Here is a 24,085-nt window from a genome sequence, read left to right on the forward strand (position 1 = left end):
GGGGGAGCCTTGCTGGGGGAGCTGCCAGCTGGCCAGGCTGCAGCCCCAGCTCCAGCGAGGTCTCGCTGCTTCCTGCGCCGCGCCTGCTGCCAGATGTGAGCGGCAGATGAAGGATGGCCTCCAGCCAGTGAAGTTAACCTGGCTGCCCAGAAGGGAGAGGAGGCAGGTAAAGCAAGGGGCCCCCAGAGAAGAATATGGTGCCTTTTCAAGGAAATACAGGATCTGGGTTCCTCAGCTTCTGGCATGCCCACCTGGACTCTGGGCTCAGCAGAGAACACTTTGGTCAGGACATCACTTGCTCTTGGATGCTGCTGCTCTCCAGGCAGTGGGGGAAGGAGGGACTGCCAGGAAGCCACACAGAGGGCTGATCAGGAAAACACTGAGTACCCAGCTTTGCACTAACTCTCCACTAACCCTTGCTTGCTTATAGGCAAGACTCAAAACCTTTTCACCCTTTCACATATGGGTGCAGAAGGATGCCCACTCACCTATATTTCATTCTGTCAATTAATCCTGCCTCACAATTAATCTATGTTAAAACACATCAATAAAAAAAAAGCAAAAACATTTAGCTCCTCCAACAATTACAACTTTAGACAAGTTCAAATTTCTTAATAAGAAGCTGATGTAGGCTAAGCAGATCTGGATGGTGTCTGAAAAGCTCATTCTGTATTATGCATACCTTTCTCCCAGTAACCCACATTTGAATTTCATCTTCAAGAAACAGAAACACCCCTTCCCAATCCATTTCCTTCCATGAAGAACCAAAATGTAATATTCAAGCAAAAGACTACTCTTTGGATTTTATTCAATGGGACTCAGTGCATTCTATTTTCTGAACAGTGTTTCAGGAATCTCAATCATCCTAGTGAAAATAATAGCTGAGAAAGAATGGTAATACAGGGGTAAAACACCGCTTTAGGTTATAAAATTTGCAGAGAAAGTAGAGAAATACTTTCATTAGAACAGGACAAACTGAAATCAAACTGAAATCTTTTTGGAACGTTTGGAAGGAAACAAAAAACATGCTAGAAGAAGAGCAAGATGATGGAAAACTTTTTTTTTCCCTAAGAAGAGCACTTACTGACTTTAACAGACTGCTGGATTGTTGTTTGTAATGTTGATTACTTTTAAACAGAAAAGGAAAGAAACTAATGAATTATCACATTTTTCTGATTTTATTTAGATCTCTCCAGTTCATATTAGACAGAATAAAACTATAATGATCAGAAAAAAAATACTACAATATTGGCAAGAATTTTTAAAAGTTTATGTTCAGATATTAATAAGTTTCTACATGTCATCTAAATTCTTAGTTCAAAATTCATCTGAGTATACTCCATTGTAAGTAAAATGTCAAATCCATTAATACAATACAGTAGAAAACTCCCAACAGTTGTGAATTATTTGCACACTCTAAGCACTAATTGAAATGTCACTGTCGTATCCATTAATCCCAAAGCATCAAAGAATAAAGCTGGGGGAGGGTGATGAGCAAGAACATAAATCACAGGCATCACAGTGAGGCCTGGAATGTGCCTGTGATGGACCTTATGAATGAAACCACATCAGCAAAGCAGTCTGACCAAAATCTTGTGTCACTCCTTTATTCCAAAGACTGCAGAATGTGGTTTGTTGCAACACACTATTCTGACAAGCTTCCATAATTGTACTTAAACTACTCAAAGGGTTTCTGTTTCTATATAAAACCTTTCTTTTTTTTTTCCTAAAATGCTTTAAAAGCTTTTCACAGAGGAAAAAATGAAGTTCATTCTATTAGCACTTATATAGCCCATGCTAGAAATTACACAGTGGTGGAAAAATGCGTTTTTCAGTTTTTAAGTTACTAGCTTTCTGAAACTTTCTTATTTTGGCCAAAGTTTTGGTATGTCCTGTCCATGCCATATACTCAGAATAACAGCTACATATGAAAAAGTATGTCATTTTACATATATAATATGTTATATAATTTTATTTATATAATTTTATATAATAATATATTTATGTTATATAATTTTATTTAGTTTAAAATAATGAAATGTTATCATTTTAGACTAAATAAAATTCTACTAAGATTTCTTCACTGAATAAAGTTTCTGCTGTGCATCAACCAAAGATGCTAGATAGAATGGTAATAGAAATTAGGAGAACACTAATCAGGGCACATATCAACCTTGGCCTGAGAAGAAGAAGGTCTGAAAACAACCCAAAGACCAGACAACAGCTGGAAACAGTGGAACTTCCCCCTTCTTTGCTGTGAAGATATTGTGAAAGTCACCTGCAAGACATGCATTTTATCCCCTGTACTGCTAGAAATCCCAGGGTGAAACAGGGCATTGGTCATCTACAGAGAGTAGTGAACTACTGCGTTGTTCACAGCTGTTATTTTAAACATTAGAAACAATTAGAATAATATTGTAAAGGACAAGTTTTCTTCACTGTTACACTATTTGTTCAGGAGGCACATGATGGTTTAGTGGTTGCATTAATTCACCTTGTTAAGATGAATGATTATGATGTCAGTATTATGAATACCATATCATTTCTCTTTTAACAACTGGTATCTTTTTTATATCTAGGAAACTACAAAAATGCACAAACACACTCCTATGTACCTACCTGAAAAATACACTATTAAATTTGCAACATCAAGCATACTAAAAGTAAGAAAAGTCAAATCATTATCCATTTGGTTACCGTGTACGAGCACAAAATTTTAATGTCACAATCACAAATATTCTATCAATTTGACCCTGAAAGGCCCTAAGGCTGGACAGTGAGGGACTGTCAGAAAGATGCCTGCTCTACCTGTTACTGAGTTCAGCTGGAATGTAACAACTAAGGCAGGAGAAGGAAAGACAAGTATATGGTTGAAATGTCAAAAACATCCCTATGTCTGTCTCTAGACTCCCACAAGAACCTTTTGTGATGCTAACCAAATTGCTTGAAATGAAATATTCAGTTTCCCATAGGTGGCTTCTAATGGAGTAGTCACCAATTTTTTTCATGTATCCAAACTAAAAGCCTCAGGATCTGACTTGTATAACTGCCTCATTTTACAGCTGTCACCAAAATCATTGAGATCTATGCTTCAAATACATAACACAAAAGACACCTCGGGAAAAAAAAACAAACAAAAAAACCCAAAAGCAGAGCAGAAGAATCTGAAAATACACAATGGAAAAAATCTCTAGTGAACCTTTCCACTGTATCTCAGTCATCAACTATACAACCATCCCTAACACATATTCTTGGAACTTCCTTCCTACAGATCAACAGCTCAACCCTGAGCCAAGAGCTCCATGCAAAACACAAGGTAATTAATGCTGCCTTCAGCGCTGTATTGAACCAGTTTATAATTCTGATACCATATTTTAAACAGTGACAGTAAAACAACATCTGTTGTCTACTAAATGAGTACCATTATTCCACACAGAAAGACAGTAGCAGTTCTAGGAGTGAGGAAACCCTACTTATCAGCACATTTAAAATCTGTATCGTTATAGATGAACTCCAGAGGAAACATTAAAATTTCATAGACATTTGACCTTTTTTTCTTAACAGTTAAAACATAATATTTATGTAGTAGTTTTGGGCAATTTTGTACTAAACCAAATCTTTACTGGTTATAGTGATTATGATCCCATTAGGAGTAACAACAATGAATGTTTCAATTGAGATATTTTAGTTAAAGAAAAGTTTCATTAAAAACATTTCCCAGGAATGCCAACATACTTACTTATAAATACTTTTACAAGAAGATGTACTGTAATATTATTTTTAATAAAGGCAAAGTTTTAGTAGATTATGGAAAAGGATCACTATATAGCTTACACTAAGTAAGTTTTTTCAATGTTAAGACCAATACAGATGGGAGTATATACTTACATTCACACTGTATCACATCTAAATTAAACTGCTGAATTGCTCCCATACTTATTTGTTTTAATTCACTGTCCAGTAGCATCTGCATTAGGGACATTGAAAGATGCTGGCAGGCTGACATGCAAGCCGTCTGGGCCACTTTTCCCTAGTAGAAAAAGCAACAAGTTTTACAATAGAAACAAATGATATGTCACTAAAGAATTACTCATCTGATTTGATTTTAATACACATTCTAAGTCTCAATGATACAAAACTTAGATTAGGAGGAGAGAGATCACATTCCTGTTATTTCTTTGACCTATTAGATTTGTTTCTATTAGATCAAACAGAGAACTAGATTAAATAGATGTTAAAGCAATTATTGCTATTTCTTCCAGCAATCTAACAGTCTTCATAAATACAAGGACACTTCCAAAACAATGACAATTAAAGTTGCTGAAGCATATGAACAGCTTTGTGGATTTATTTAAGTATTTTTAACCCAAACAGAATGAAAGCAAGAATGTAATGAAAATCAACATGCAGCATGTTTTTAACAATAGCAAATTAAATAAACTCCCAACTTTATATAAACCAAAATGATTGCAGTTAGTTGGGGCATTTCTTGTAAGAGCTTGTGCAAATTGTTGGTAGTTTAATTGCTCAGATCCCATCTTGATGTTTACTGCTAAATTATTTTAAAAATTCATGCTACTCCATTATCTCAGGTGCTTAATAAATCAGTGCTGCCAGTGACCAACTACTTACAAAATGAAATGTAGCCCTCTGCTGTACAAAATAGAAATAATTTCCCAATCACAGTCTAGCTGGCAATATTGCTCTCCCCATCATCTATATGTATTGAGACAATTTTTCCAACATGAGACCAAAAATTAAAACACAAAGTCAGACATTAACCTGAATAAATTATTTACAATTTAGTACAATAAAATTTAAAGATAACAAAATTCTACCTTAAAGTTAAGAAAACCACTTGAGACCAAATACCAAACCAGATGGCACCATTCTATTCACAGCACTGCCATCTCTAAAAACAGAGTGATCTTGGGTGTCAAATACAACCATATAAATTTCTGTAGTTTAATGTTTAATCACTCTTTTCAACGGATGTGTACGTTGCAATGATATTGAAACAAAGGTAACAACATATTTACACAAAAGAAATCACAGTAACATAACAGAGCTACTGGAGCACATGGCACTATTGTTTTACTTCTACTCATCAGTACAGTGATGTCACCTGTTTCTCTAAAGTAATGGTTCCCCAGCTGTTTTCTGCAAAGTCAGGTTGATCAGTTCACTGTTAACTCCCAGAGACACATATAAATAATGAACAAAGATAATGGACAGTTCACTGTCCCCAAAAGTTTGGAAAGTTCTGCTCCAGCATGTGAAGAGCCAGGTCTTGCCCTTAATAAGTCAACTTGCTAAGATGATTGAATTTTCATGTGCATACAGAAAGCAAATTTGGCCCCAAATATTTCACACTTGAAAAATCCATTATTTGTTAAAAGGTAATTAAAATATAGTGAATACAATAGAAAGCCTTCAACTCTCCTCACATTCACACTGAAACATTAAAAGTCTGTTGCTAATTATTTTCTAGCATTAGGACACCTTGAACTGTAAGGAGTTTTTTATTAAAATGACATGTCAGTTTCTTAATTGAAAATCTCAGAAAAGCAAATAAGATATTTGAGCAAAATAGATGAACTGACAACAAAGAATGTAGGAAACAATACAAGAACAGCATGCTTAAAAGTCTCCCAAACCCAACAGCAATTATACTGGGAGACATGCAGCTCTATTCCCCAAGCAGAACAATATCAATATGAATGGGGGGGGAAAGAAGAAAAAAAGAATAGGCAAAAAAGGAAGAAAAAAGGGAGGTGAGAAGGGGACTAAATGGGCCACAGTTCATGTAATTACAGTGTAGTGCGCTTGAAATACTTAATGGAAATGTCATTTTGATTTAATGGAACAACTAGTGCATCTCTGTTTAATGTACTGCTCCATCAAATCAGCTCCATGTCCTATTTATGCTGCCACTATAATGTAATAAAAGTTCAACCAGATTAATAGGTTGTCATGAAAAATTTTAACATTCAGTTTATTTCATATGGAAACAATGTTTACTCCTCTGCTACCTTAAATAGATGACAGAATTTTATATTTCTAACAAGATGTACAGTTAATTGTTACATTCTGGCAAATATCAATAGTACTGGAGCACAAGATAATGGTTACAATACAGAAATGACACAGCTGAACCCACTCAGACTTTAAATAAGTATCAATACATGTACATTTAATGTTGGTTTTGAAGTATAAAATGGAAACATCCTAACATATAAACTATTTCCAACTATGTAACTTGAACTACAGGCTTATTGTTCAAATGACACATCAACAAACACTACAAGTTTACTATATACAGTAGATACTAAAAATCACTTAATATTCTCAAATTCAGAGAAAAAATAAATCTACGTATATTTATCAAAATGCTGAATTTTAACTAAGAGAAATGTGAACTATACTATGTTATCCTCTTCAAAATTCAGTGCTTCCCAGTTCAAATTACACTGGATGTATGATACCAAGAAAAGAATAAATTTAACATTTGTGTTTGAAAAATAGAATCTAGTTAAAAATTCATCTCCAAATTTCCAACATCTACCACATCATCAATTCCTTGTCAATTTTTCATAAAGCATTTTGAAGAGGAAATATAAGGATTTGTGAACATAGCAGTAACATTTCTCAGGATTGAAAAAATATCAGTTAATTTTAAAACAATCTTGATGTTTGGTTTTTTTGCTTTTTTCAATTACTATTATTATTCAAGGGGGTGGGGGTGGCCATGGCTATCTAGCAATTAAATACCTATATTCAAAGCATGCAGAGATTCAGCAGGCTTCTCACATTTGCCCTAGTTGCCTCCCATTTGGAGACACTACTATTGTCTCTGCTGTGCCTATGCTAATTGCTCCTATCTACAAAACCTATTCTTCCACTCAGTCAGTGTAAAGTTTAGGAAACAAGGACCCTATTCTATAGGCAAAAACACCTGCTAACAGTGTTAAAGGCAACTGTGTTTTCACCCAGCCTCCACATTTTGCTGAAATACAAATTTGTAAAAAGAGAAAACCCTTAGACAAACTTCTTATATTTCAAAGGAGCTTGTAAAGAGAATCTGCTGACATATTAAATCCTTTTTTATAGAACCCAAAAGCTTTTCTCCTAAGAACAATTGTAGCAAAGAGACATTTGGCTCCTAGGAAATTCCCAAAGGGTCAGCCATATGCATCCTTGCACGGCACCTTCGTGGTGCTGCTTTCTAAAGCCCAAGCTAGCTGTCTCAAAAGCAGCTTTCATCATTCACTGTGGTGTCAGTCAATATGATTTATGGACTGCATTCAACAAAGTCAAAGCATATAGAATGAGAAATATGACTACAATCTGCTAATTTGTTTTGTATTGAGCTACTTAGGAGTCAAAGACCTGATGTCAGGCTGAGACCAGCAACACAATTAACCAGCCAGTGACAGATTCATCCATCCTCCCTGCCAGGCTATGCCAATCAAAGACAGCATGAAGCAGCAGTTGCAGAAGTCAGTAAGAAAACCCATTCTCTAAGTAGCCTGTGGAGGCTGTTGATTGACAGTTTTTGAATATAGCTGCAGAAAACCACCACCCCTTCACCCTCACTGCAAGCTGTGAAATTAGGCTTTTGCTGCCAATCACAGAAACAATAAAATAACACAAACTGCCATCCTCAGCATAAAAAGAAAATAACAAAACTTACCCGTTAAATCTAAGATGCTAATGTGAAGAATTAATTTAGCAATATGAAATAACAAAATGTTATTCTTTCTGAAAATGCAAATAAATTAAACATACAAATTTTATCACTCAAGGTGAAAAACTCCAAATTTTGAACTATTGATAGAATACAAGTATACTAAAAATATGAATGGAACTTTTACAAATCAATTTTACTTCCAGTCTCTACCCCAAATGTTACCAAAACAATTAAAAATACCTAACTAAAAGTAATTTGTAACTGTCACTTTTCAATGGCCACTCTTTTTCAACTTTGTATTGACAAGGCACATATCTAGAATAAAAATTCAGCTAATTCTGAACTTAGATTAAAACCACTTACATATAGACCCATATAATTTCAAGTTAATTCATCTGGAAATACAAGAAAAGTCTTTCCCTAACTCTTCAAAATAAAACTAAAAAGGGTAGTTCCTTAATAACAAATTTGATCATCCAATTTACTTCATGAGATTAATGGCTGTATAATGAAACTTTAATTTGCTTTTTGATTCAAATAAACTAATGGCACTATAAACTGTAAGATTAACTTAAAATGGGACATAAATGTAATCCCAAAAGACTAAGTTCTTGTGAATTCAGAAAATAGAACCATTAAGAACTGCATGACTTTCCAATTATAACCTTCCCAGAGCCACACAGCTTCTGTGTTTTACATTGCTGAAATTCTGCTAGCCCTCGAGCATGAAATAACCAGCAGCCTGAGATCTATACAATACTACCAGGAATATTTCTACACAAAACACAGAGCTCATGACACCAGAGCTTATGCTTGACAGTTCACCAGCATGCTGAGTATTCAAATGATGGAAGTGTTGATTGCAATGAACTACCATTGTCAAGTAGTCCAACCTTCTACGTGGAGCACTGTTGCCAACAGCACTTCAGGTCCTTTGACCTTTTTTCCTGTGGACCCTTCCAAGTTACTGAGGATGGGAATTCAGCAGCCTCTTTGTGCAATCTCCTTCAACTCTGCACTACTCTCTTTAAGCACATTTTCCTTCTAATATCAAAGTTATACCTCTCAGGCTTCAATCTGTGACCACAGCCACATCTGAATTTGTCAGTCCAGCCAAGAAGTTTGGCTCCATCAATTTTGTATTTGTTCTTCAAGAAGTTGTAGGCTGCCACTGGATCTCTCCTCAGCCTTCTCTTTAACAGACTGAAACTCCACTTCCCTACACCTTCACTAGTTAACTTGTGCTCTAGGCTCCAAACAACTTGAGAGCCTACTTAAAACCTGGAGACTCATTCTCCAGGTTTTAATAATTTAGTCATATTAACCTCATCATTTTCACTATCATGACAATGCTTATGCCAAATCAAAATAAATTCCTCATACGAAAAAACATTACAGTATGAAAATAATCAGGGGATGGGAGAACTCTTAAATGCAATTCATTAGTTTCTTAAAAAAGTTTTTAAAAAGCAAATAAAGAACACCAATACACGCATTCTTTTGACCCCAGAAAAATGTAGCAGAGGAATGATGGAACTTCCACTGATTCTTTATTCAGCTATATCACTCTATCCTAATTCTGTATGCAAGTCTCATAGCTATATTTTGATACCTGACCTCTCTTTCAAGAGGTCTCAGTCTCTAAGTTACCTCATTTGGGATGCAAGGCACACCCTTATCAACCTTCTGCAAGGTTTTTAGGATTCCTGCTGTCTGTCCCAGTGTATGAAAGCTCAGTGTTAGTCATTAACCTGATCCCTGCATGCATCCACACAAGGTACACAGCAAGTTATCAGCAAAACAGAAAGGGTCTTTTTATTAAATGATTAAAAATTGAATCAATAAGCCTGCAGGCAGTTCATAGTTTTCCTGTTCACATGCTTTTTCTTCACCTTGCATCTACTTACCGACATAGCTGCATGGTCATTGTTGTTATGCTGAGAAGGAAACCAGTAAGGCAGTCAAAACAAAAAAATTAAGATGTACTGTCAACTTCAAAAAAAAAAAAAAAAAGGTAGCAATAAAAGATAAGAAAAAGCATACAAAAAGAACAATTATAGCTATATAGTGTTTTGCTGAAGTGTAACAAAGAGATTATCACTTAAGTAATACTAATTTGGCAATGATGTGTTTTTCTGTAATAAGGAACTGTATGCCAAAATATCAAAGTAATAAACTTCAAAATGTCTGTTGAAATGCCTTTCCAGAACTTTTCATTATAAGAAAGAATATACTCCAAAAGTCTTAGGTAAAAAAATAAATTTTATGTTTACCATTATGGTTTACAGAGGCTATCTATATGTTATTAACATACTTTGTTCAAGCAAGATTTAAAATGGCTCAGGATAGTAAGAATCTAAATATAACATGACACATTAATAAATTTTAACATTAAACTTATGGCTACATAACTGTAGGGTGGAAGAAAGCTGTTTTCCTTTCCTAAATTGCTTCTTAAGTACAGTAAACAAATACAGAGGAAAAAACTAATTTGCGAAACTTGAGAGGGGGAAAAAAGCTTTGGAGGCACAAGACATTTCCAATGATTCAACAGATATCAGACCCCAACTAACTTCTGTCACTTTGTGTGCAGATTCAGTACAGTTCATGGTCTACCTGATTTAGAGTTCTAATATTCCCATGACAATAATACAAATTGCATAAAACAGATATACAGCAGAAAATGCATTTTTGGAAAGTTATGTCTGCATTGGTACAGAAATACTTCAGCACAGCCCCACATGAAAGCACAAAGGGAGACACATTCCTGTGCATTTACACAGCTTATACATATAGCAAAAATAAAACAAGATTCTAATGAGAGGAACCCACTGACTGAAACAAAAAAATTATTAAAGAACATGTTACAACACTTCTACAGGCAGACTGGCATTTGAAACAATACTAAAGAGAAAGTCAGTGACCCTGGAGTGTGACAACAAAGAACTACTGTGGCCAACTAGTGTCCCTAGTCCTAGCCCAATGTCCTCTAACACAACTGGGTATGTAAAGGTAGAAGAGAAGACACCTCTCTACTCGTTCTACTCTTTTCCTTACTAGAATCGTGGCCAGTGTGCTAGGAATTTGTTCTTTGACTGCTAATTACAGAAAAGATTCTGATAAACTATTTTGAGCAGTGGAATGCTTTTGCCAGCCATACAAAAATTATTATGGAAATGACACTGTGACATAATTAGAATAATTTATTAATGTAAATTAATTCTAAAATTATTCCAAACCTTAATTACAGCACATGAAAAAATCTAGCTCAGTTTATCACTCCAAAGCACTTACTATTTTTATGAGTTGTAGAACATGGTTCTGGGCTAATCTTGGAAAATACTTTTACTATAAATTTTCACTTAACAAAAATAACTTACTAATACAAATCTAACTAGAATCACCATAGCGTGCATACATTTTCATATACACTCCACAGCTCACACACAAAATTTACAAGACTGTATGTTTCTACAACTGGCCAAGATAGAATAGGGAACAAGATGCAGGATAAATAAAAAATTCTAAGAAACCTCTTCCACAGCAGACTACTTGTCCATACAGTTACATCCTGCCTGTTACCTGACTAGAGTCTGAAATGACAGAATAACCTCTCTAGAGAAACTAGATTTCTCCAAAGGCTGACTTGTACCGCCAGGCACAAAATTCTGTATTTCCACGCTTAAGTCCTAATGCCATGGCTACTTCTTTGCATTCCCTTAACACATAACTTCATTTTGTCTGTGGCTCATTTCTGAACGGCCATTTAGGAACATACATTCATGACAGACTTCTGTACCTCCTGCTCGACAAACTTCACATCCCTTAACTGCCAAATGCATATGGCCACTGAGGAGCAGCGCCATTTGCTCACACTGCTTTGTATACTGACTTACAATTAATTACACTATCTAACAAACTTGCTATTCTTTATCAAAAAACGCTCCACTGATTTGGCACAGAAGCACATGCCTCACATGACACATTCACATCACTATCACATGATCCATTTGGAGTGGCCTTTGTCTTTGACTCAGTTAAAAGAACAGGAGACAGAAGAATCACAGCCCTTGTGCAATATCTGGAAGACAAGATCAGCCTGCTATGCCACCAACTTCAACATCTTGCTGTGCACTTAAAGAAATTTCTTCTTTCAGTCTTAAGTCTCAAAACATTTTATGCATTGAGGACTTATTCTTTCTAAGCAGTGCAGATGGGCAAAGCACTCAGACATCAGTGTGACTATAACCAACCACAAGCTGATCAAAAGCAGATGTTGCCTGAATTACTAACTGAAGTTACTCTAGAACTATAAAGCTACAAACCATTACGATGGTAAACCAAACTAGAAATGGTCTTTTTTATCTGAAAGCAAGGGGAAATCAGACAACAGAACGTAACAATTCATACATAAGACAGGTTAACAGTATCCTTTCTGCTGGGACAAAATAACACAATATATTTGAATATGAACAAGGATCCATTCAATGAAGCTCTGTTATATAGAATCAAGTAACTTCTTATGATCAAAAATATTTAGCTAAAAATCTTGAAGAATACAAGACCTCCACTATCTTATGCACAAATGTAGAATTTAGACCAATTCTGTATTATTTGAACCAATGCACGTGCACAGAAAACCAACAGAGTACACCAAAAAGGCTCTAGAAAACTGCACGAGTTCTTGGACTCTTTGTAAATTAGTTGCTGGTAACAATATTTAGACTAAAGTATTTGAAAGTATTTTCCAAGTATTCTGATGGGTAAGCTCCACCAACATACATTTGATATACTGACAATATTTCTGTGCTGAGAAAAACTTAAAAATACATGTCAGCATGTGTACAAATCAAAAACCAGAACCTTTTGTTCAAACCATAGTGTTTTAAAATAAAATTATGATCAAATAATTTGAAATTAAACTTAATTTTGAACACTTACAGGTAAATGAGTAAAAACTTGAAACGTGCTTCTTAAAAAGTTAATTAGGTCCATTAAGTATCCACTGGCTCTTCCATCTGACTCAGACATTGTCCAATCATAATCAGCAATCTGAATAAATTCATCTATTTTTTGGTTAAGTTTTGTATATATTTCTCCTTCTGCAGCATGCCTTGCATCCTGAAAAAAAAATGTGCACAATGCTTGTCAGAATTCTTAAATATTATTAAATGCAGATGAAATTACATCCATCAAAAAAACTAAAGGTCAGTGTTTTTCTTAGATTAGAAGATATTTTATTGAAATTGGTACTTTAATGTCTGTCTTACATCTGAGGCTGTGGTTTTTAAAACACTCCCATCATGCATATATGAGTGTTCATACCACTATGAGTGTTGACAACACTATGAGTGTTCACAGAATAATCAAAAGTGTTCACACAAATTAAGTTCCTTTGAAAACAAAGCAATTTGTTTACTTTCTTCACAACAACCACCTTTCATTCTGTCTTACAAATTTATCAACCCTGACACAAAGTTGATTTTTCTTTTACAAAGAAAACAATAAAATAACATAAGAATTTGGCTTTTATGGAGGTCAAGAGGTCAAGCAATCATATGATTTTTATGTAATTACTGTCTTAAAGCTGCATATCTGAAGAACAGTCATAATTTTTCATCCTCCTTTAAATATCCTGATCATCACAGCACTCCCCTACTTGCTCCTACTTTTGTTCTGCCACACTCAGGATTCTACTTTTTGGAACAGCAAAGTCCTGCATTTACTGTGAGCTGGGTTTACAATGCTGTCTCTGCCTCGTTTATACAAGAGGCAAAAAAAATCCAGAAAATCCAACGGGATCTCTGTGCAGATGCTTGTGTCTGTGCTGCTGGAAAGTTGTGTTTATGCCAGCCTGGAGTCTACAGATACTAAGTATCTTTCTATTTTGGGCTCAACATAAAGTTTTCTTAACTGATACAGAGAAATAATTCAAGTAAGACATCTGATTTAATCCAAATACATCAGTTGCTGAAGGTTTTTAGAGGGTAAAAATAGCCTGGATATAATGAAGTAACCAAAAAGCAGATGAAACTCCGATTGCTACTTTCCTCTAGAAGAAAGCAATCCAAAAAGAGAAAAGCATGAACAAGAAATGCAAAAAGAAAAAAAATATTCACATTTATCTGAGCTTAAAGGTGTCCTCACATTGAGTGTGCCAAATTTAGTCTTCAATCAGGCCCTAGGCTGAGAGGCACTTAGGAGTAAGCAAGGAAGTATGTGGCCCTGTCATAAATAAATATCAAAATATGATTCCCTAAAAATAGCATTTTTATTGTCAAACCAACTTGAGAAAGGCTCCACTGAACAGCTCTCAAAATCCAATATGCAAGAATCTGGCAACCTGTCATCATGTCAAAGGAGTATGTGGATATCCACTATTTTGTAGATGGCAATGACCAAGAAAGTTTCAATTAAAGTCAAGTCTACATTTAAAGTTTCTAATTAACAACGAAACCTCAGTTGCAACAATTTATAACGACGGGACTTGAAAATATATCTGCCTTGGCTTAGAGCAAAATTTCCCCAAATTTTTTTTATTTGGGTATGGATTTTTTTTTTTTTTAATCTAAGTCATTCACAGAGTGCTCATATCAGCTTTACAAATTAAAATTATTTTCTGGCAATGGCAAGACTAGTCCTTCTGGTTTTGTCTTGCATTAAAAAAATACACTGTACATGTAAAAGCTCATTTCATGGAAAGTAAATGCTGCTAATAAAGGAGATTTTTGACCATTCTGAAAGAATGGAGGTGATACAATTTGCCACCAGGAGATGAATTTAATAACAGCAGAACATACCAAACTCTGTGAGGGCCCAGTTGGGGAACTGTGAGCAGTTTTTCATTACAATAGAAAGAGAAAAAAAGAGGGATTAACAAGAAAAGAATTTTCTACTATAATTGGAGAACGTTGTGCTAACAGGTTCTCCAGGCAAGGAGACAGGAGAGAAACCACACACACAAAAACGCCTTCTGTTTGTCAGCATTTATCCCATATTTTTCTGAAATGCAGACTCACTAAGAACAGACACAGTATTGAATCCCTGTAACAGAACTCAGTTTGTAGGAGTGTTAAACATAACTGCTGAACAGCATAAGCAATCTACAAAAAATATAACGCAACTTGCAAATGCACTTATTAAATGAAATTCAAGGATAAAGAATATCTCACCTCTTACTGAAATCAAAGACTGTGGCTGTGTTAAGTGGTTTTGAATGCATGTTTGATTGGCAAAAAGATAATTAATTGCCCTTAGAGGAAAATAGCAATAGATACACAAATTCCAAGACACTCATGCCCTGTTGGTACACAACAAGTAAACTAGGCACCCTAGACCAAACCCAGTAAAAGTGCTGGGAGGGCAGTGGCAACCAAGTACAGCTGCTAGACCACCACCTTTCTGCCTTGCCTTATGCACTAAATCCTTAGCAAAACAAGCAACAGCTAATGGGAGAATCATTATCTAGCAACTGGAAATATGAAGTGTCTTGCAATTATTCCACCTCACCCACCTTTTAACATTTATGCCAGAGGGTATATTACAGTAGGATAGGCCACATATTGCATCAAGAGATAAAATGAATTGCAGAAAACAGAACTCTCTCAATAGGATTAATTCTCTCTATCCCATAAATACGAGAAATCATTCTCCTTTGTTTCGGTGTACATGGAAAAATGCCAAATACCTAAAGTTCAAGTTGCAGCTGTTGTAGAATCCCTGATGACTTTTACTTTTGTTTTGCAGTTTGAATTTTAAAAATATCATAGAATAATTTTAGTTTGAGCACTAGTTGCTAATACTTCTGTTATACTAATACTTTCAATCTTTGAAACTACATCACAAATTAATTCTACTGTAGAATAAAAAATAGATACAAACATTTTAGATTAAGGTAGCTGTTTTGCTTTATTCCATTCAAAACAGGGAGAAGTTACACAAACTTAATCTATTAAAAACTTATGATAAAGTTAAGCTTTGACTGCCATTTCACAAGTTAATAAAAAATGCACTTGAAAGGTAATATTGAGGCTTCTCACATACTGATATATTCCAAATCATGCTAATAATATAAGAATCCACTGTTTATATGCTCAGTGTTACAACTGCATACTTAAGGGTTCAGAATTATTTTAGAGACAAAGGTGAGAAGACAAGCAGCTTTGCTCTGTTCTTGTTTTAAAATGCTTCATTTACCTAACTTTTCAGACACAGTCATATAATGGATGAGATATACTATACCTTAAATGTAGAAAGTCCATAAAGTCTTGCAGTGTGAACAGTCAATTGTGAAATATTTGTAATGTTAGATATAAAATCCTCAAGGTATTTACAGGCTTGCTCCAAGTGTGTTGTGTTTATGATGATTTGAACAAGCTACAAGAGACAAAAAATTCTTGTAAAAATCTTTTTATATCACCTATTGTCATTTAATTTTGTAGACGGTTAATTCTTTCAGGAACAATGCTAATAGAAATTCATTTCAGTATTTCAGGTTACCACACATTTCCTGGTAGTTTTCAAGCTTGCTTTCAAACACCACTAAGAAGTAATAATGTAGCTTAAATACAAATTATGCCATTTCAAAAACAAAGATTTCAGACACCTACCCAGTAAAATAAATCCAACTGACAGTTTAGAATTAAAAAAGGAAAAATAAAGGAAAATATATTGCTGAAATAATATCACTAATTTGTGCCATTTTATTTTTTTAAATTTAGTGCTCTTAAGAAGTCACAACACTCTCTGCAGAATGATGCATTCACTTATATCTTACATCCCACTCCACTCTATTTTTTATAGAAAGAAAGAGAAACTCAACATTAGTGGTACTAACTGCTAGACAGAATACACAATTCATACTCTGCATGTAAACAAAAATGTTTGTTTTATTTGGCTTATTTCCTGCAACTCTCTGTTTATCATAAAAAACACAAAACTCATTGCCATGTCTCTCTCAAAAGGTATCCCTGGTCCCAGCTAGACTGTATTGTTCTTATGTATGTAATAGCTATTGATGCTTTTTATACTTATTTTAATTTTTAATTGTTAAACAAACAGTACTTGATTTTCTCGTACTGTGGTGTCAATATCTGTGTATCTGCATTTACTAAAATAGTTTTAGCATGGATTGTTTGAAAACCCATAATTTTGAATATGTGTTTCAAAACTTACCTCTGTTAAACCTATATGAGGTTTTTTAATTAGGTTCTGTAAACAACTACTTAGAGTTCTTGTAAGCAGCAAATTTGTAGATTTTCTGAGCATATCATCTATTTCTGTTGAACTGAAAAAAAAAAGTTTATTTTTATAATTATGCTGTATGTAGCAATACTTCGATGGCAATGCTTAATAATTTTAATTTATTCCCTGTAAAGGGAACTTTCAATGCTAAAAAATTCTCTATGTGCATTTAAATTCTGGTTATTCCAAGTTTTCTGTGGTCTAGCAGATAAAACACCTCTTTCACCTACCAAATTATCTATTAACATTTCAACACTGAAGCAAAATCTGTTATTTTTAGTTTCTGGACATGTTTATTGACACAGATGTTGGTAAAGAGTAATTTGTGGGTTTTAATGAGTTATTAAGGAGGTCAACATGTGCTCATTAGTACGTGTAAATTATAAACAGTATCAATTAAGAATGTGTGAAAGGGAGTAATTTACATCTTTAGCAGTGCAGAAGTGGGTGACAAAGGCACAAATACCTTCCAGATTTCAGATCTCTGAATTCTATTTTATGCAATTAAAACTAAGCTTTTGAAGGCCAGAAGAGGAAAGGAAATGGGTGAATTGTGATGTTTTCCATCAGAAAAAAGTGGGATAGGAGAGGGAGTGAACATGCACACAGCACTTTGTTGCAGGAAAAATCATTGCTAAGGAAACTCAAAGCACTGAGTAGGGAAACACTAGGAAGTAATCAGGGATGCTAAACAATTACTTCTGAAATGGTCAGTATCAAAGTATTCTTTTCAATCTTTACATGCTTTGTTAAATAAATAAATTCTGTAGATTATCCAAACCAGTCAATATTGTTTGAAGAGCTCCAGCAATGTTTTAAACTGCTTACCACACCAAGCTACGCTTACCGATGCACATATTATATAGTGCATATATCTGTGAAGAATTACATATGTAAATTATGAAACAAGCACAGCAAGCAAGTACACAAGAAAGTATATTTACATTTTAGTATATATATTTTAGGTAATCTGAAAGTTAGAAGCTACTTTACAGCCACATTCCTGACAGTTCAAGCTTACCTGCGGTGAAGTGACTCTGAAAACTTAAGGCTTGCATAAATAAATTCCTTCACCTGCATGTAAATTTGAGGCACTGACTGAGACATTGGAAGCTTCTTTGGAAAGGATTGCTGAGGAAATAAGAGATTATACTGATTCCAACAAGAACTTGGTACTAAACACAACAACTAGAAAGCCACTTAACATTATCAACATTTTAATCTATCTAAACCTTTTCTGATTTCCATCAGATACAAAGCTGCACGTGTTGAGCTGACTTCTACATCTGTTTAAATAACTTATAAGCAGAATAGTATTTTATCACTTCTTTCAATTACAGTAAAGTTTGGCGATTTTATGTAAGTCAAGATACCCCTGCAGAAAGCAATTTACAAACATACATTAAAAAACAGGTCTCAAACTGCTTTTAATCTCAATGAACAAGATAGAGTAACTGAGATAAGAAGTTCAAAAATACAAAAATACAAAACAGTGCAAAAAAAAAGTTTGAGAAGTTCAACACTTCTGGGATTCTCAAAGTATGTTGAGAATGCTTAGACTATTTTTTTAAGGTTCACAAAACCAAGGCACTTTGAATTATTTTCAGGAAGTTGGAATTACATGTGGGAAATAGTAGTAAGTTCATAATAATAAAATCATGCTTCTTACTTTGATTTTAAAGCTGATACTGTATTTGGGAGAACAAAAGTGAATAAATTCAATTAAATCTACACAGACTAAATAGGTATTTCTGCACTGAACATATAATTTTTAACATTTACAAAAAAATATTTTTTTGTTTATGACTAATGCATGAGAAAAATAATCAACAACTGGTATCATCCATAAATAATTCAATTTCTCTTTAGGAAAAAAACATCCATCAACAACAGCCAAAGCTTTGTAGCAATCATACATGTATATGTATGTATCTGTATAGCAGATAAAACTATTTAGTACAAAATAAAAATGTCTGCAGTTTATTAGCAAAATATGTTATGCTAAATAATATCCAGGGTATAGTATACTTCCAATACTGTAAGAGATTACTATTCTATTTAACTTATTTTAGTCCTATAATGGCTAAGTCATTTAATTTAATGGAGGAATGCATCCAGAAAGCACTCTAGAATCTCATTCAAAAATCAGCATTAAAACCTCCTTTAATTTTCATCTTCATTGCAATGCTGTATTAATGACAAGCAGCTGTTACAAATGCTGGCAAATCCCTGCTGAACTACAGAATTCAAATAGCTTTTCACTTTTGCAGGTATCTGTAGCAATGGATCTTGTATAAAACAGCTTCCCCCTACAGCAATTACTCCCACTGGAATCTGGTTCTTAGACTTAGTGCCCCTCTACAGACTCCATCATGAGCCTCTTATTTCAATGGTTTTTCTAAAATCATACTTGAATAACAGAACACGTTAATCACCCTTCTATGTAGAGAATCTGTAGTGAAAGAATGGCTGAGGTTACAAAAGGACATCCTACTGCGGTGCTATTACAGCAGAATTATTCACAGTCCCTTCATGTTTATTTTGTCCCACATGCTCAAACACAAATATTTAAATTTAAAAGTGAAATACAGAAAATATTGTCTCTAACCAAGCTCTATTTTACACTTATTTTTGCAATACAACGGCATATACTGAGTAATTAAACACAAGTTTCAACAAAATTTAGCTAAAGACGGATTGCATTATAATTACATAAGGACTTTATCAATTAAACTCTATTATTAATTTGTTTACAAAACAATGGGTTTCATTATTCACTCAAACATCTGAACAAATGACTCAATCTTTCATTTTTGTATTTACTTATGTCTAGATAATTACACACAGAGAAGGTGATTAAGTCTCTTAATCGACCTAGCTTTTAAAATTTTAATTGTTTTTTAATTATAGAAATCATTACTGTCCCCAGTATCTTCAACTGGATTTCCACAAACTTTAAAAGTTTTCCTTACCTTATCAAGTTCTGGATCTTGAAAAGGAAATTTGCTTATAACAATTCTGTATTCCTCTTCATTTGCTACAGGGATAGGGCTGTAGTTGTCTGCTTCAAAAATATCCCTGGTGAATAGGTGAAGTGAAAAAAATCTGGACATGTAACTTACAGTATTTTCTGGTATTAAAATGTGTAAATAAATATAAATTTTACCACCACACTTAGGTCTGCATCTTCAGAAAGTTTTAAGAACTTTACACATCCCAAGTATTTTTGATTACTTTGGAAATATTTAATATATCTTAACTCTTTACTGTATGCCTTATCAGAGAGGAAAAAAATACCCAGAAGTGTTTTCATATGTACTTAATACAGCTAAATACTTAATACCAACTAATCCACACCAGAATTTAAGGAAACCTGCACTTTTCCTGTACTAAAGCTTATATTCAGAGTGTCTCACTTTGGTACCAGAGCTACATGGTCAACGGAGATGACTGAGAGAACTTCAAGCAGGATATGTCCATGGCATTGTTTGGGCACCCTCTGCACTTCTCTACTAGTCAAATGTCTATAACAGAAGCACAGGGAAGTGGAGAACCTTAAGTGGCCAATTTAATATTAAGGTTTTCTGTAATAAAACATTTTATGGCAAACAAATTCTGCACATTGAGACATCACACCCTATCAAATAGGCTTTGGAGTACAGCCTCAGGCTGACATATTCCTGGCTTTTGATTTTTTCCAATCAAATGATCACAAGGAACGGGTGGAAAATATCCTTCATTAAAAAAAACACGAAGACATAGTGGCAATGTCAGTAGTTTGTCAGGCAGACATGCATATCAGCCAACAGTAGATATTAAGACAACCTAAATTAGGAAACTAAAGCCCTATTGCAATAACCTGGAATTATCAGGTTCCTAAAGAAGAGAAAGAGATGTATCTCCCCTGCTTGTTTCTCTAATAATGTCCCTTTGGAGACCTTCCTTCCTTCTATTAACTATAGAAGCAGTACTTGATGTCTCTTCTTCTAGTTAGCAATGAATATCTCAGTCCTAATCAACCTCCAATTCATACACTACACTTGAGTTAACAAATTCTTTCTGAATTACATAATAAGAACTTGAGCTCAGACAAAAAGAATAGATGCAATACAAAAGGCACAACTATTTTGATATACTAACCTGAACAATCCAGACCACTTTTTAAGAAGTGTTTCATTGTATTGGTCTCTTATTTCAAATAAAAGATCAAATAGTCGGTTCACAGGAAAACCATAGCCCTAAAGGATGAAAATGAAGAGGGGATAGTTCAAGAACCAATACACTCAATTCCTATCATGACACTTCAGAAGTCTGAGGTAAGACTTATATTCAATCTTACCACTTCTATAACACAAATTATAGTACTTTTAGCACATTCTTATTTGTTGATCTATTAAATTTTTACCGAAGTACTTATCCTATGCATTGGGAAATATGCCCCATTTCTCCTTGTTTGTTAAAAACTGCAAGAATACTTTCCAACAATGTTCATTTAGTCTTTCAACTAAAGAGTTAATGACAACTGGAATGCTACTCTTTTTTATGATAAGAAGTAAAACATTTTTAAAAGACAAGAGTGTACACAAATAACAAAACTAACACTAATTTTGCACAGATATAATAACTCATGCTTGCTTGATAGCCCAGAACACATATGTTCAGTTCATAATACTGAAAATGAGGACCTAAGGCAAGAAATACATTTTTTAACATTACTATGCAATTTTGGGTTTGATTTGTATATGATTCATGAAAACACAAACATTGCATTCACCTAAAGTTAAAATCTGACTACAAGAATTTCAGGTAAATTAATAATACAGTATGTACCTGTAAAGTATCAGCAAATACTACAATGAGATTCTTCAGTTCCAGAACAAGGTCAGGATCACTGCAATATGACTGAAAGTGAGAAATTCTGGTTTTAATAAAAGGATTTAAAATATGGAACATACGTTTTCAAAGAATAGTATCACAGGTTAAACTTTCCAGCCTTAGTGAAAAACAAATTGTCTTTAGTTAATCCAGCTACATAAAAGTATTTGTTAAATTTTTATATAACTATCAATGGTGTAAAAGTTCAGAAAAAGTCAACTAAAATATGAGTTTCAGTAAGCACCAGCATGGTGTACTGAGACTGAAAATCAACAAATTACATTTATTTTAGTGGAATCAGTATCAGAGAGGTTCCACAGGACATTCTTTTGACCACCAAGCCCACCAAGCTTGGGTCTAACTAGTGCTGTGCCACCTCAGACAGTTTTTTCCAGCTGTATGGGTAAAACTTAATAAAATATTTTCTAAACAATTTCAAATTTAAATTGAATGATAAAAAGGTCAAGACATAAGTTATTTACTAGATGACTGAAACTGAAACTTGATTTTTCAGAGGAGCCATACAAATAAGGATTTCATATTAGCTTCACCGTTTGAAATACTGGATAAAGTAAAAAAAAATCTATTAAAATATTTTAAAGCTGCATGAGAATACAGTACTGGTTGAAAACAATATACATGTGTTTCACCTTTCTTGAAGTTTTGCTCTTAGCACACTTTATTAAAAGAACAGTATGGTTTATTTATCTAAACGTTAGTCTTCAGTAGGATGATGTTAGAGAGATTCTGATTGAATTAGGTTTGATGGGAGTTATGCATACAGAGAAGAAATAGGGACCAAGAGCATGACAAGATTTTGAAGAGTTCTTTAGAGATTACATTACTTTCAACCTTTAAATTATAATAGCCTTTTATAGGTGTAAAAATCCACATGGAGACAATTAACTAGCAAAGTATTTAGCTTTAAAAAATGCTGGATGAATGCTTCTCAATAAGCCTCTCAAAAGAAGTAAAAAAAGTATAAGAACATCTCATATACCATTGCCAATAAAGGTCCTATGATAACTACAGTTGCAATCTCAACTTTTTCCCCATTTTCCCCCAGTATATATAAAATATAAAATACTTATTGAATAAAAGATCAATTTTAATAAAAATAAAAAACAACATTGCATAAAGGAAATGCTGCTAGCAAACATTCAAAAGTGAAATATAAAATTCTTGTATTTTTTCTGACAGTAAAAGGTATACCAATAATAAACTCTGAAGCAATTTATTATCACTCAGTCTGAGTGAACAATGTGTATTCCATTGGTTTTTCACAGAGGAATAAGAAATAGCATCCAGCATCATTGCAGATAAAGTAGGAATGTAACTTTAGGAAACACACTTGAATGCACTGAAATACCCAAGTGATACAGAATTTTTCTAATACCTTTACTTCAACATAAACATAACATGACTATAGCATTGAAGGGAGAGCTGCAAGGGCTTGCTGGTGGAGTTTATTTTGGAAACACAGCATTTGGAATGATAATTAGGAACTATTTCCTGGTGGTGCTTTCAGTGCTGAACTATTCAATCTGATCTAATGAAGAGGTCAGTTGAGACTAATGAGGAAGGATTGCAATAATAACAGCAGATTAACTCTGCATACTCTAAACTGCTGGACTAAGAGAAGGTTTGGAAGACCCAGTGAGTTGTAAATCAGTGGAGGATTATGCAAATAGCCCATGGCTGTGGATCACAGCCTGATACTGTTGGGAAAAAACAAAAGCTTGGCAGGCTCCCTCCCAAATCTGAGCAATTTTTAATCACAAGAAAAACATAAGAGAGGTGTAATTTTTCACTTTGTTGCTATCCCAGCTTTAAATACACAGAGCTCTGAAGTAAGAGGATTCAAACTGCAATACTGATAAGACTTCTCACTTACTGAATGTGTTCTAAGAACAGCAATGATCTTGGAAAGGGCCATGTTCCAGAGTTCATCAGTGTATGTCCTAGTTACCAATCCTTGGGTTACATGTAAAATGTGGTCTTCTACTACAAAGAAACTAGAACAAAATAATACTCAAATTATTAAGCTGTTTCTAATATTAGAACAAATACTACTTCTCACACCCAAGCATAGCCAAAACCCTCTCCACTGGAGCAGAGACACTTTGGTAGGTTTGGTGTTGTGCTTCATCCAGAATGAAGTAAAAATGTGAAAAGTTTGTTTCATGCCATCTGGAGCCCAGACTACTGGAGGGCCCTTGTAGGGCACGTGCTGGTAGGATCTGGATGTTCTTTCCTGCTCAGATTCTGCAATAACAC

The 24,085-nt window shown here is 34.2% G+C and overlaps 1 protein-coding gene across 2 annotated transcripts in view; it reads right to left on the reverse strand.

Annotated features, from left to right (window-relative positions):
- Window positions 1-24,085, reverse strand: part of EXOC6 (exocyst complex component 6) — an 87,201-nt gene that overhangs the window by 28,177 nt on the left and 34,939 nt on the right. For both annotated transcript variants that reach the window (XM_077784642.1, XM_077784641.1), the window contains exons 11-19: window positions 23,703-23,823; window positions 21,764-21,835; window positions 21,074-21,171; window positions 19,906-20,011; window positions 17,955-18,064; window positions 16,865-16,976; window positions 15,932-16,066; window positions 12,632-12,811; window positions 3,889-4,030 (exon numbers count right to left, since the gene is read on the reverse strand). In XM_077784642.1, coding sequence (XP_077640768.1) covers window positions 3,889-4,030; window positions 12,632-12,811; window positions 15,932-16,066; window positions 16,865-16,976; window positions 17,955-18,064; window positions 19,906-20,011; window positions 21,074-21,171; window positions 21,764-21,835; window positions 23,703-23,823 — 1,076 coding nt within the window. The remainder of the gene's footprint in view (window positions 1-3,888; window positions 4,031-12,631; window positions 12,812-15,931; window positions 16,067-16,864; window positions 16,977-17,954; window positions 18,065-19,905; window positions 20,012-21,073; window positions 21,172-21,763; window positions 21,836-23,702; window positions 23,824-24,085) is intronic.

This window comes from Lonchura striata, chromosome 7, assembly GCF_046129695.1.
Source record: "Lonchura striata isolate bLonStr1 chromosome 7, bLonStr1.mat, whole genome shotgun sequence".
NCBI lineage: Eukaryota > Metazoa > Chordata > Aves > Passeriformes > Estrildidae > Lonchura > Lonchura striata.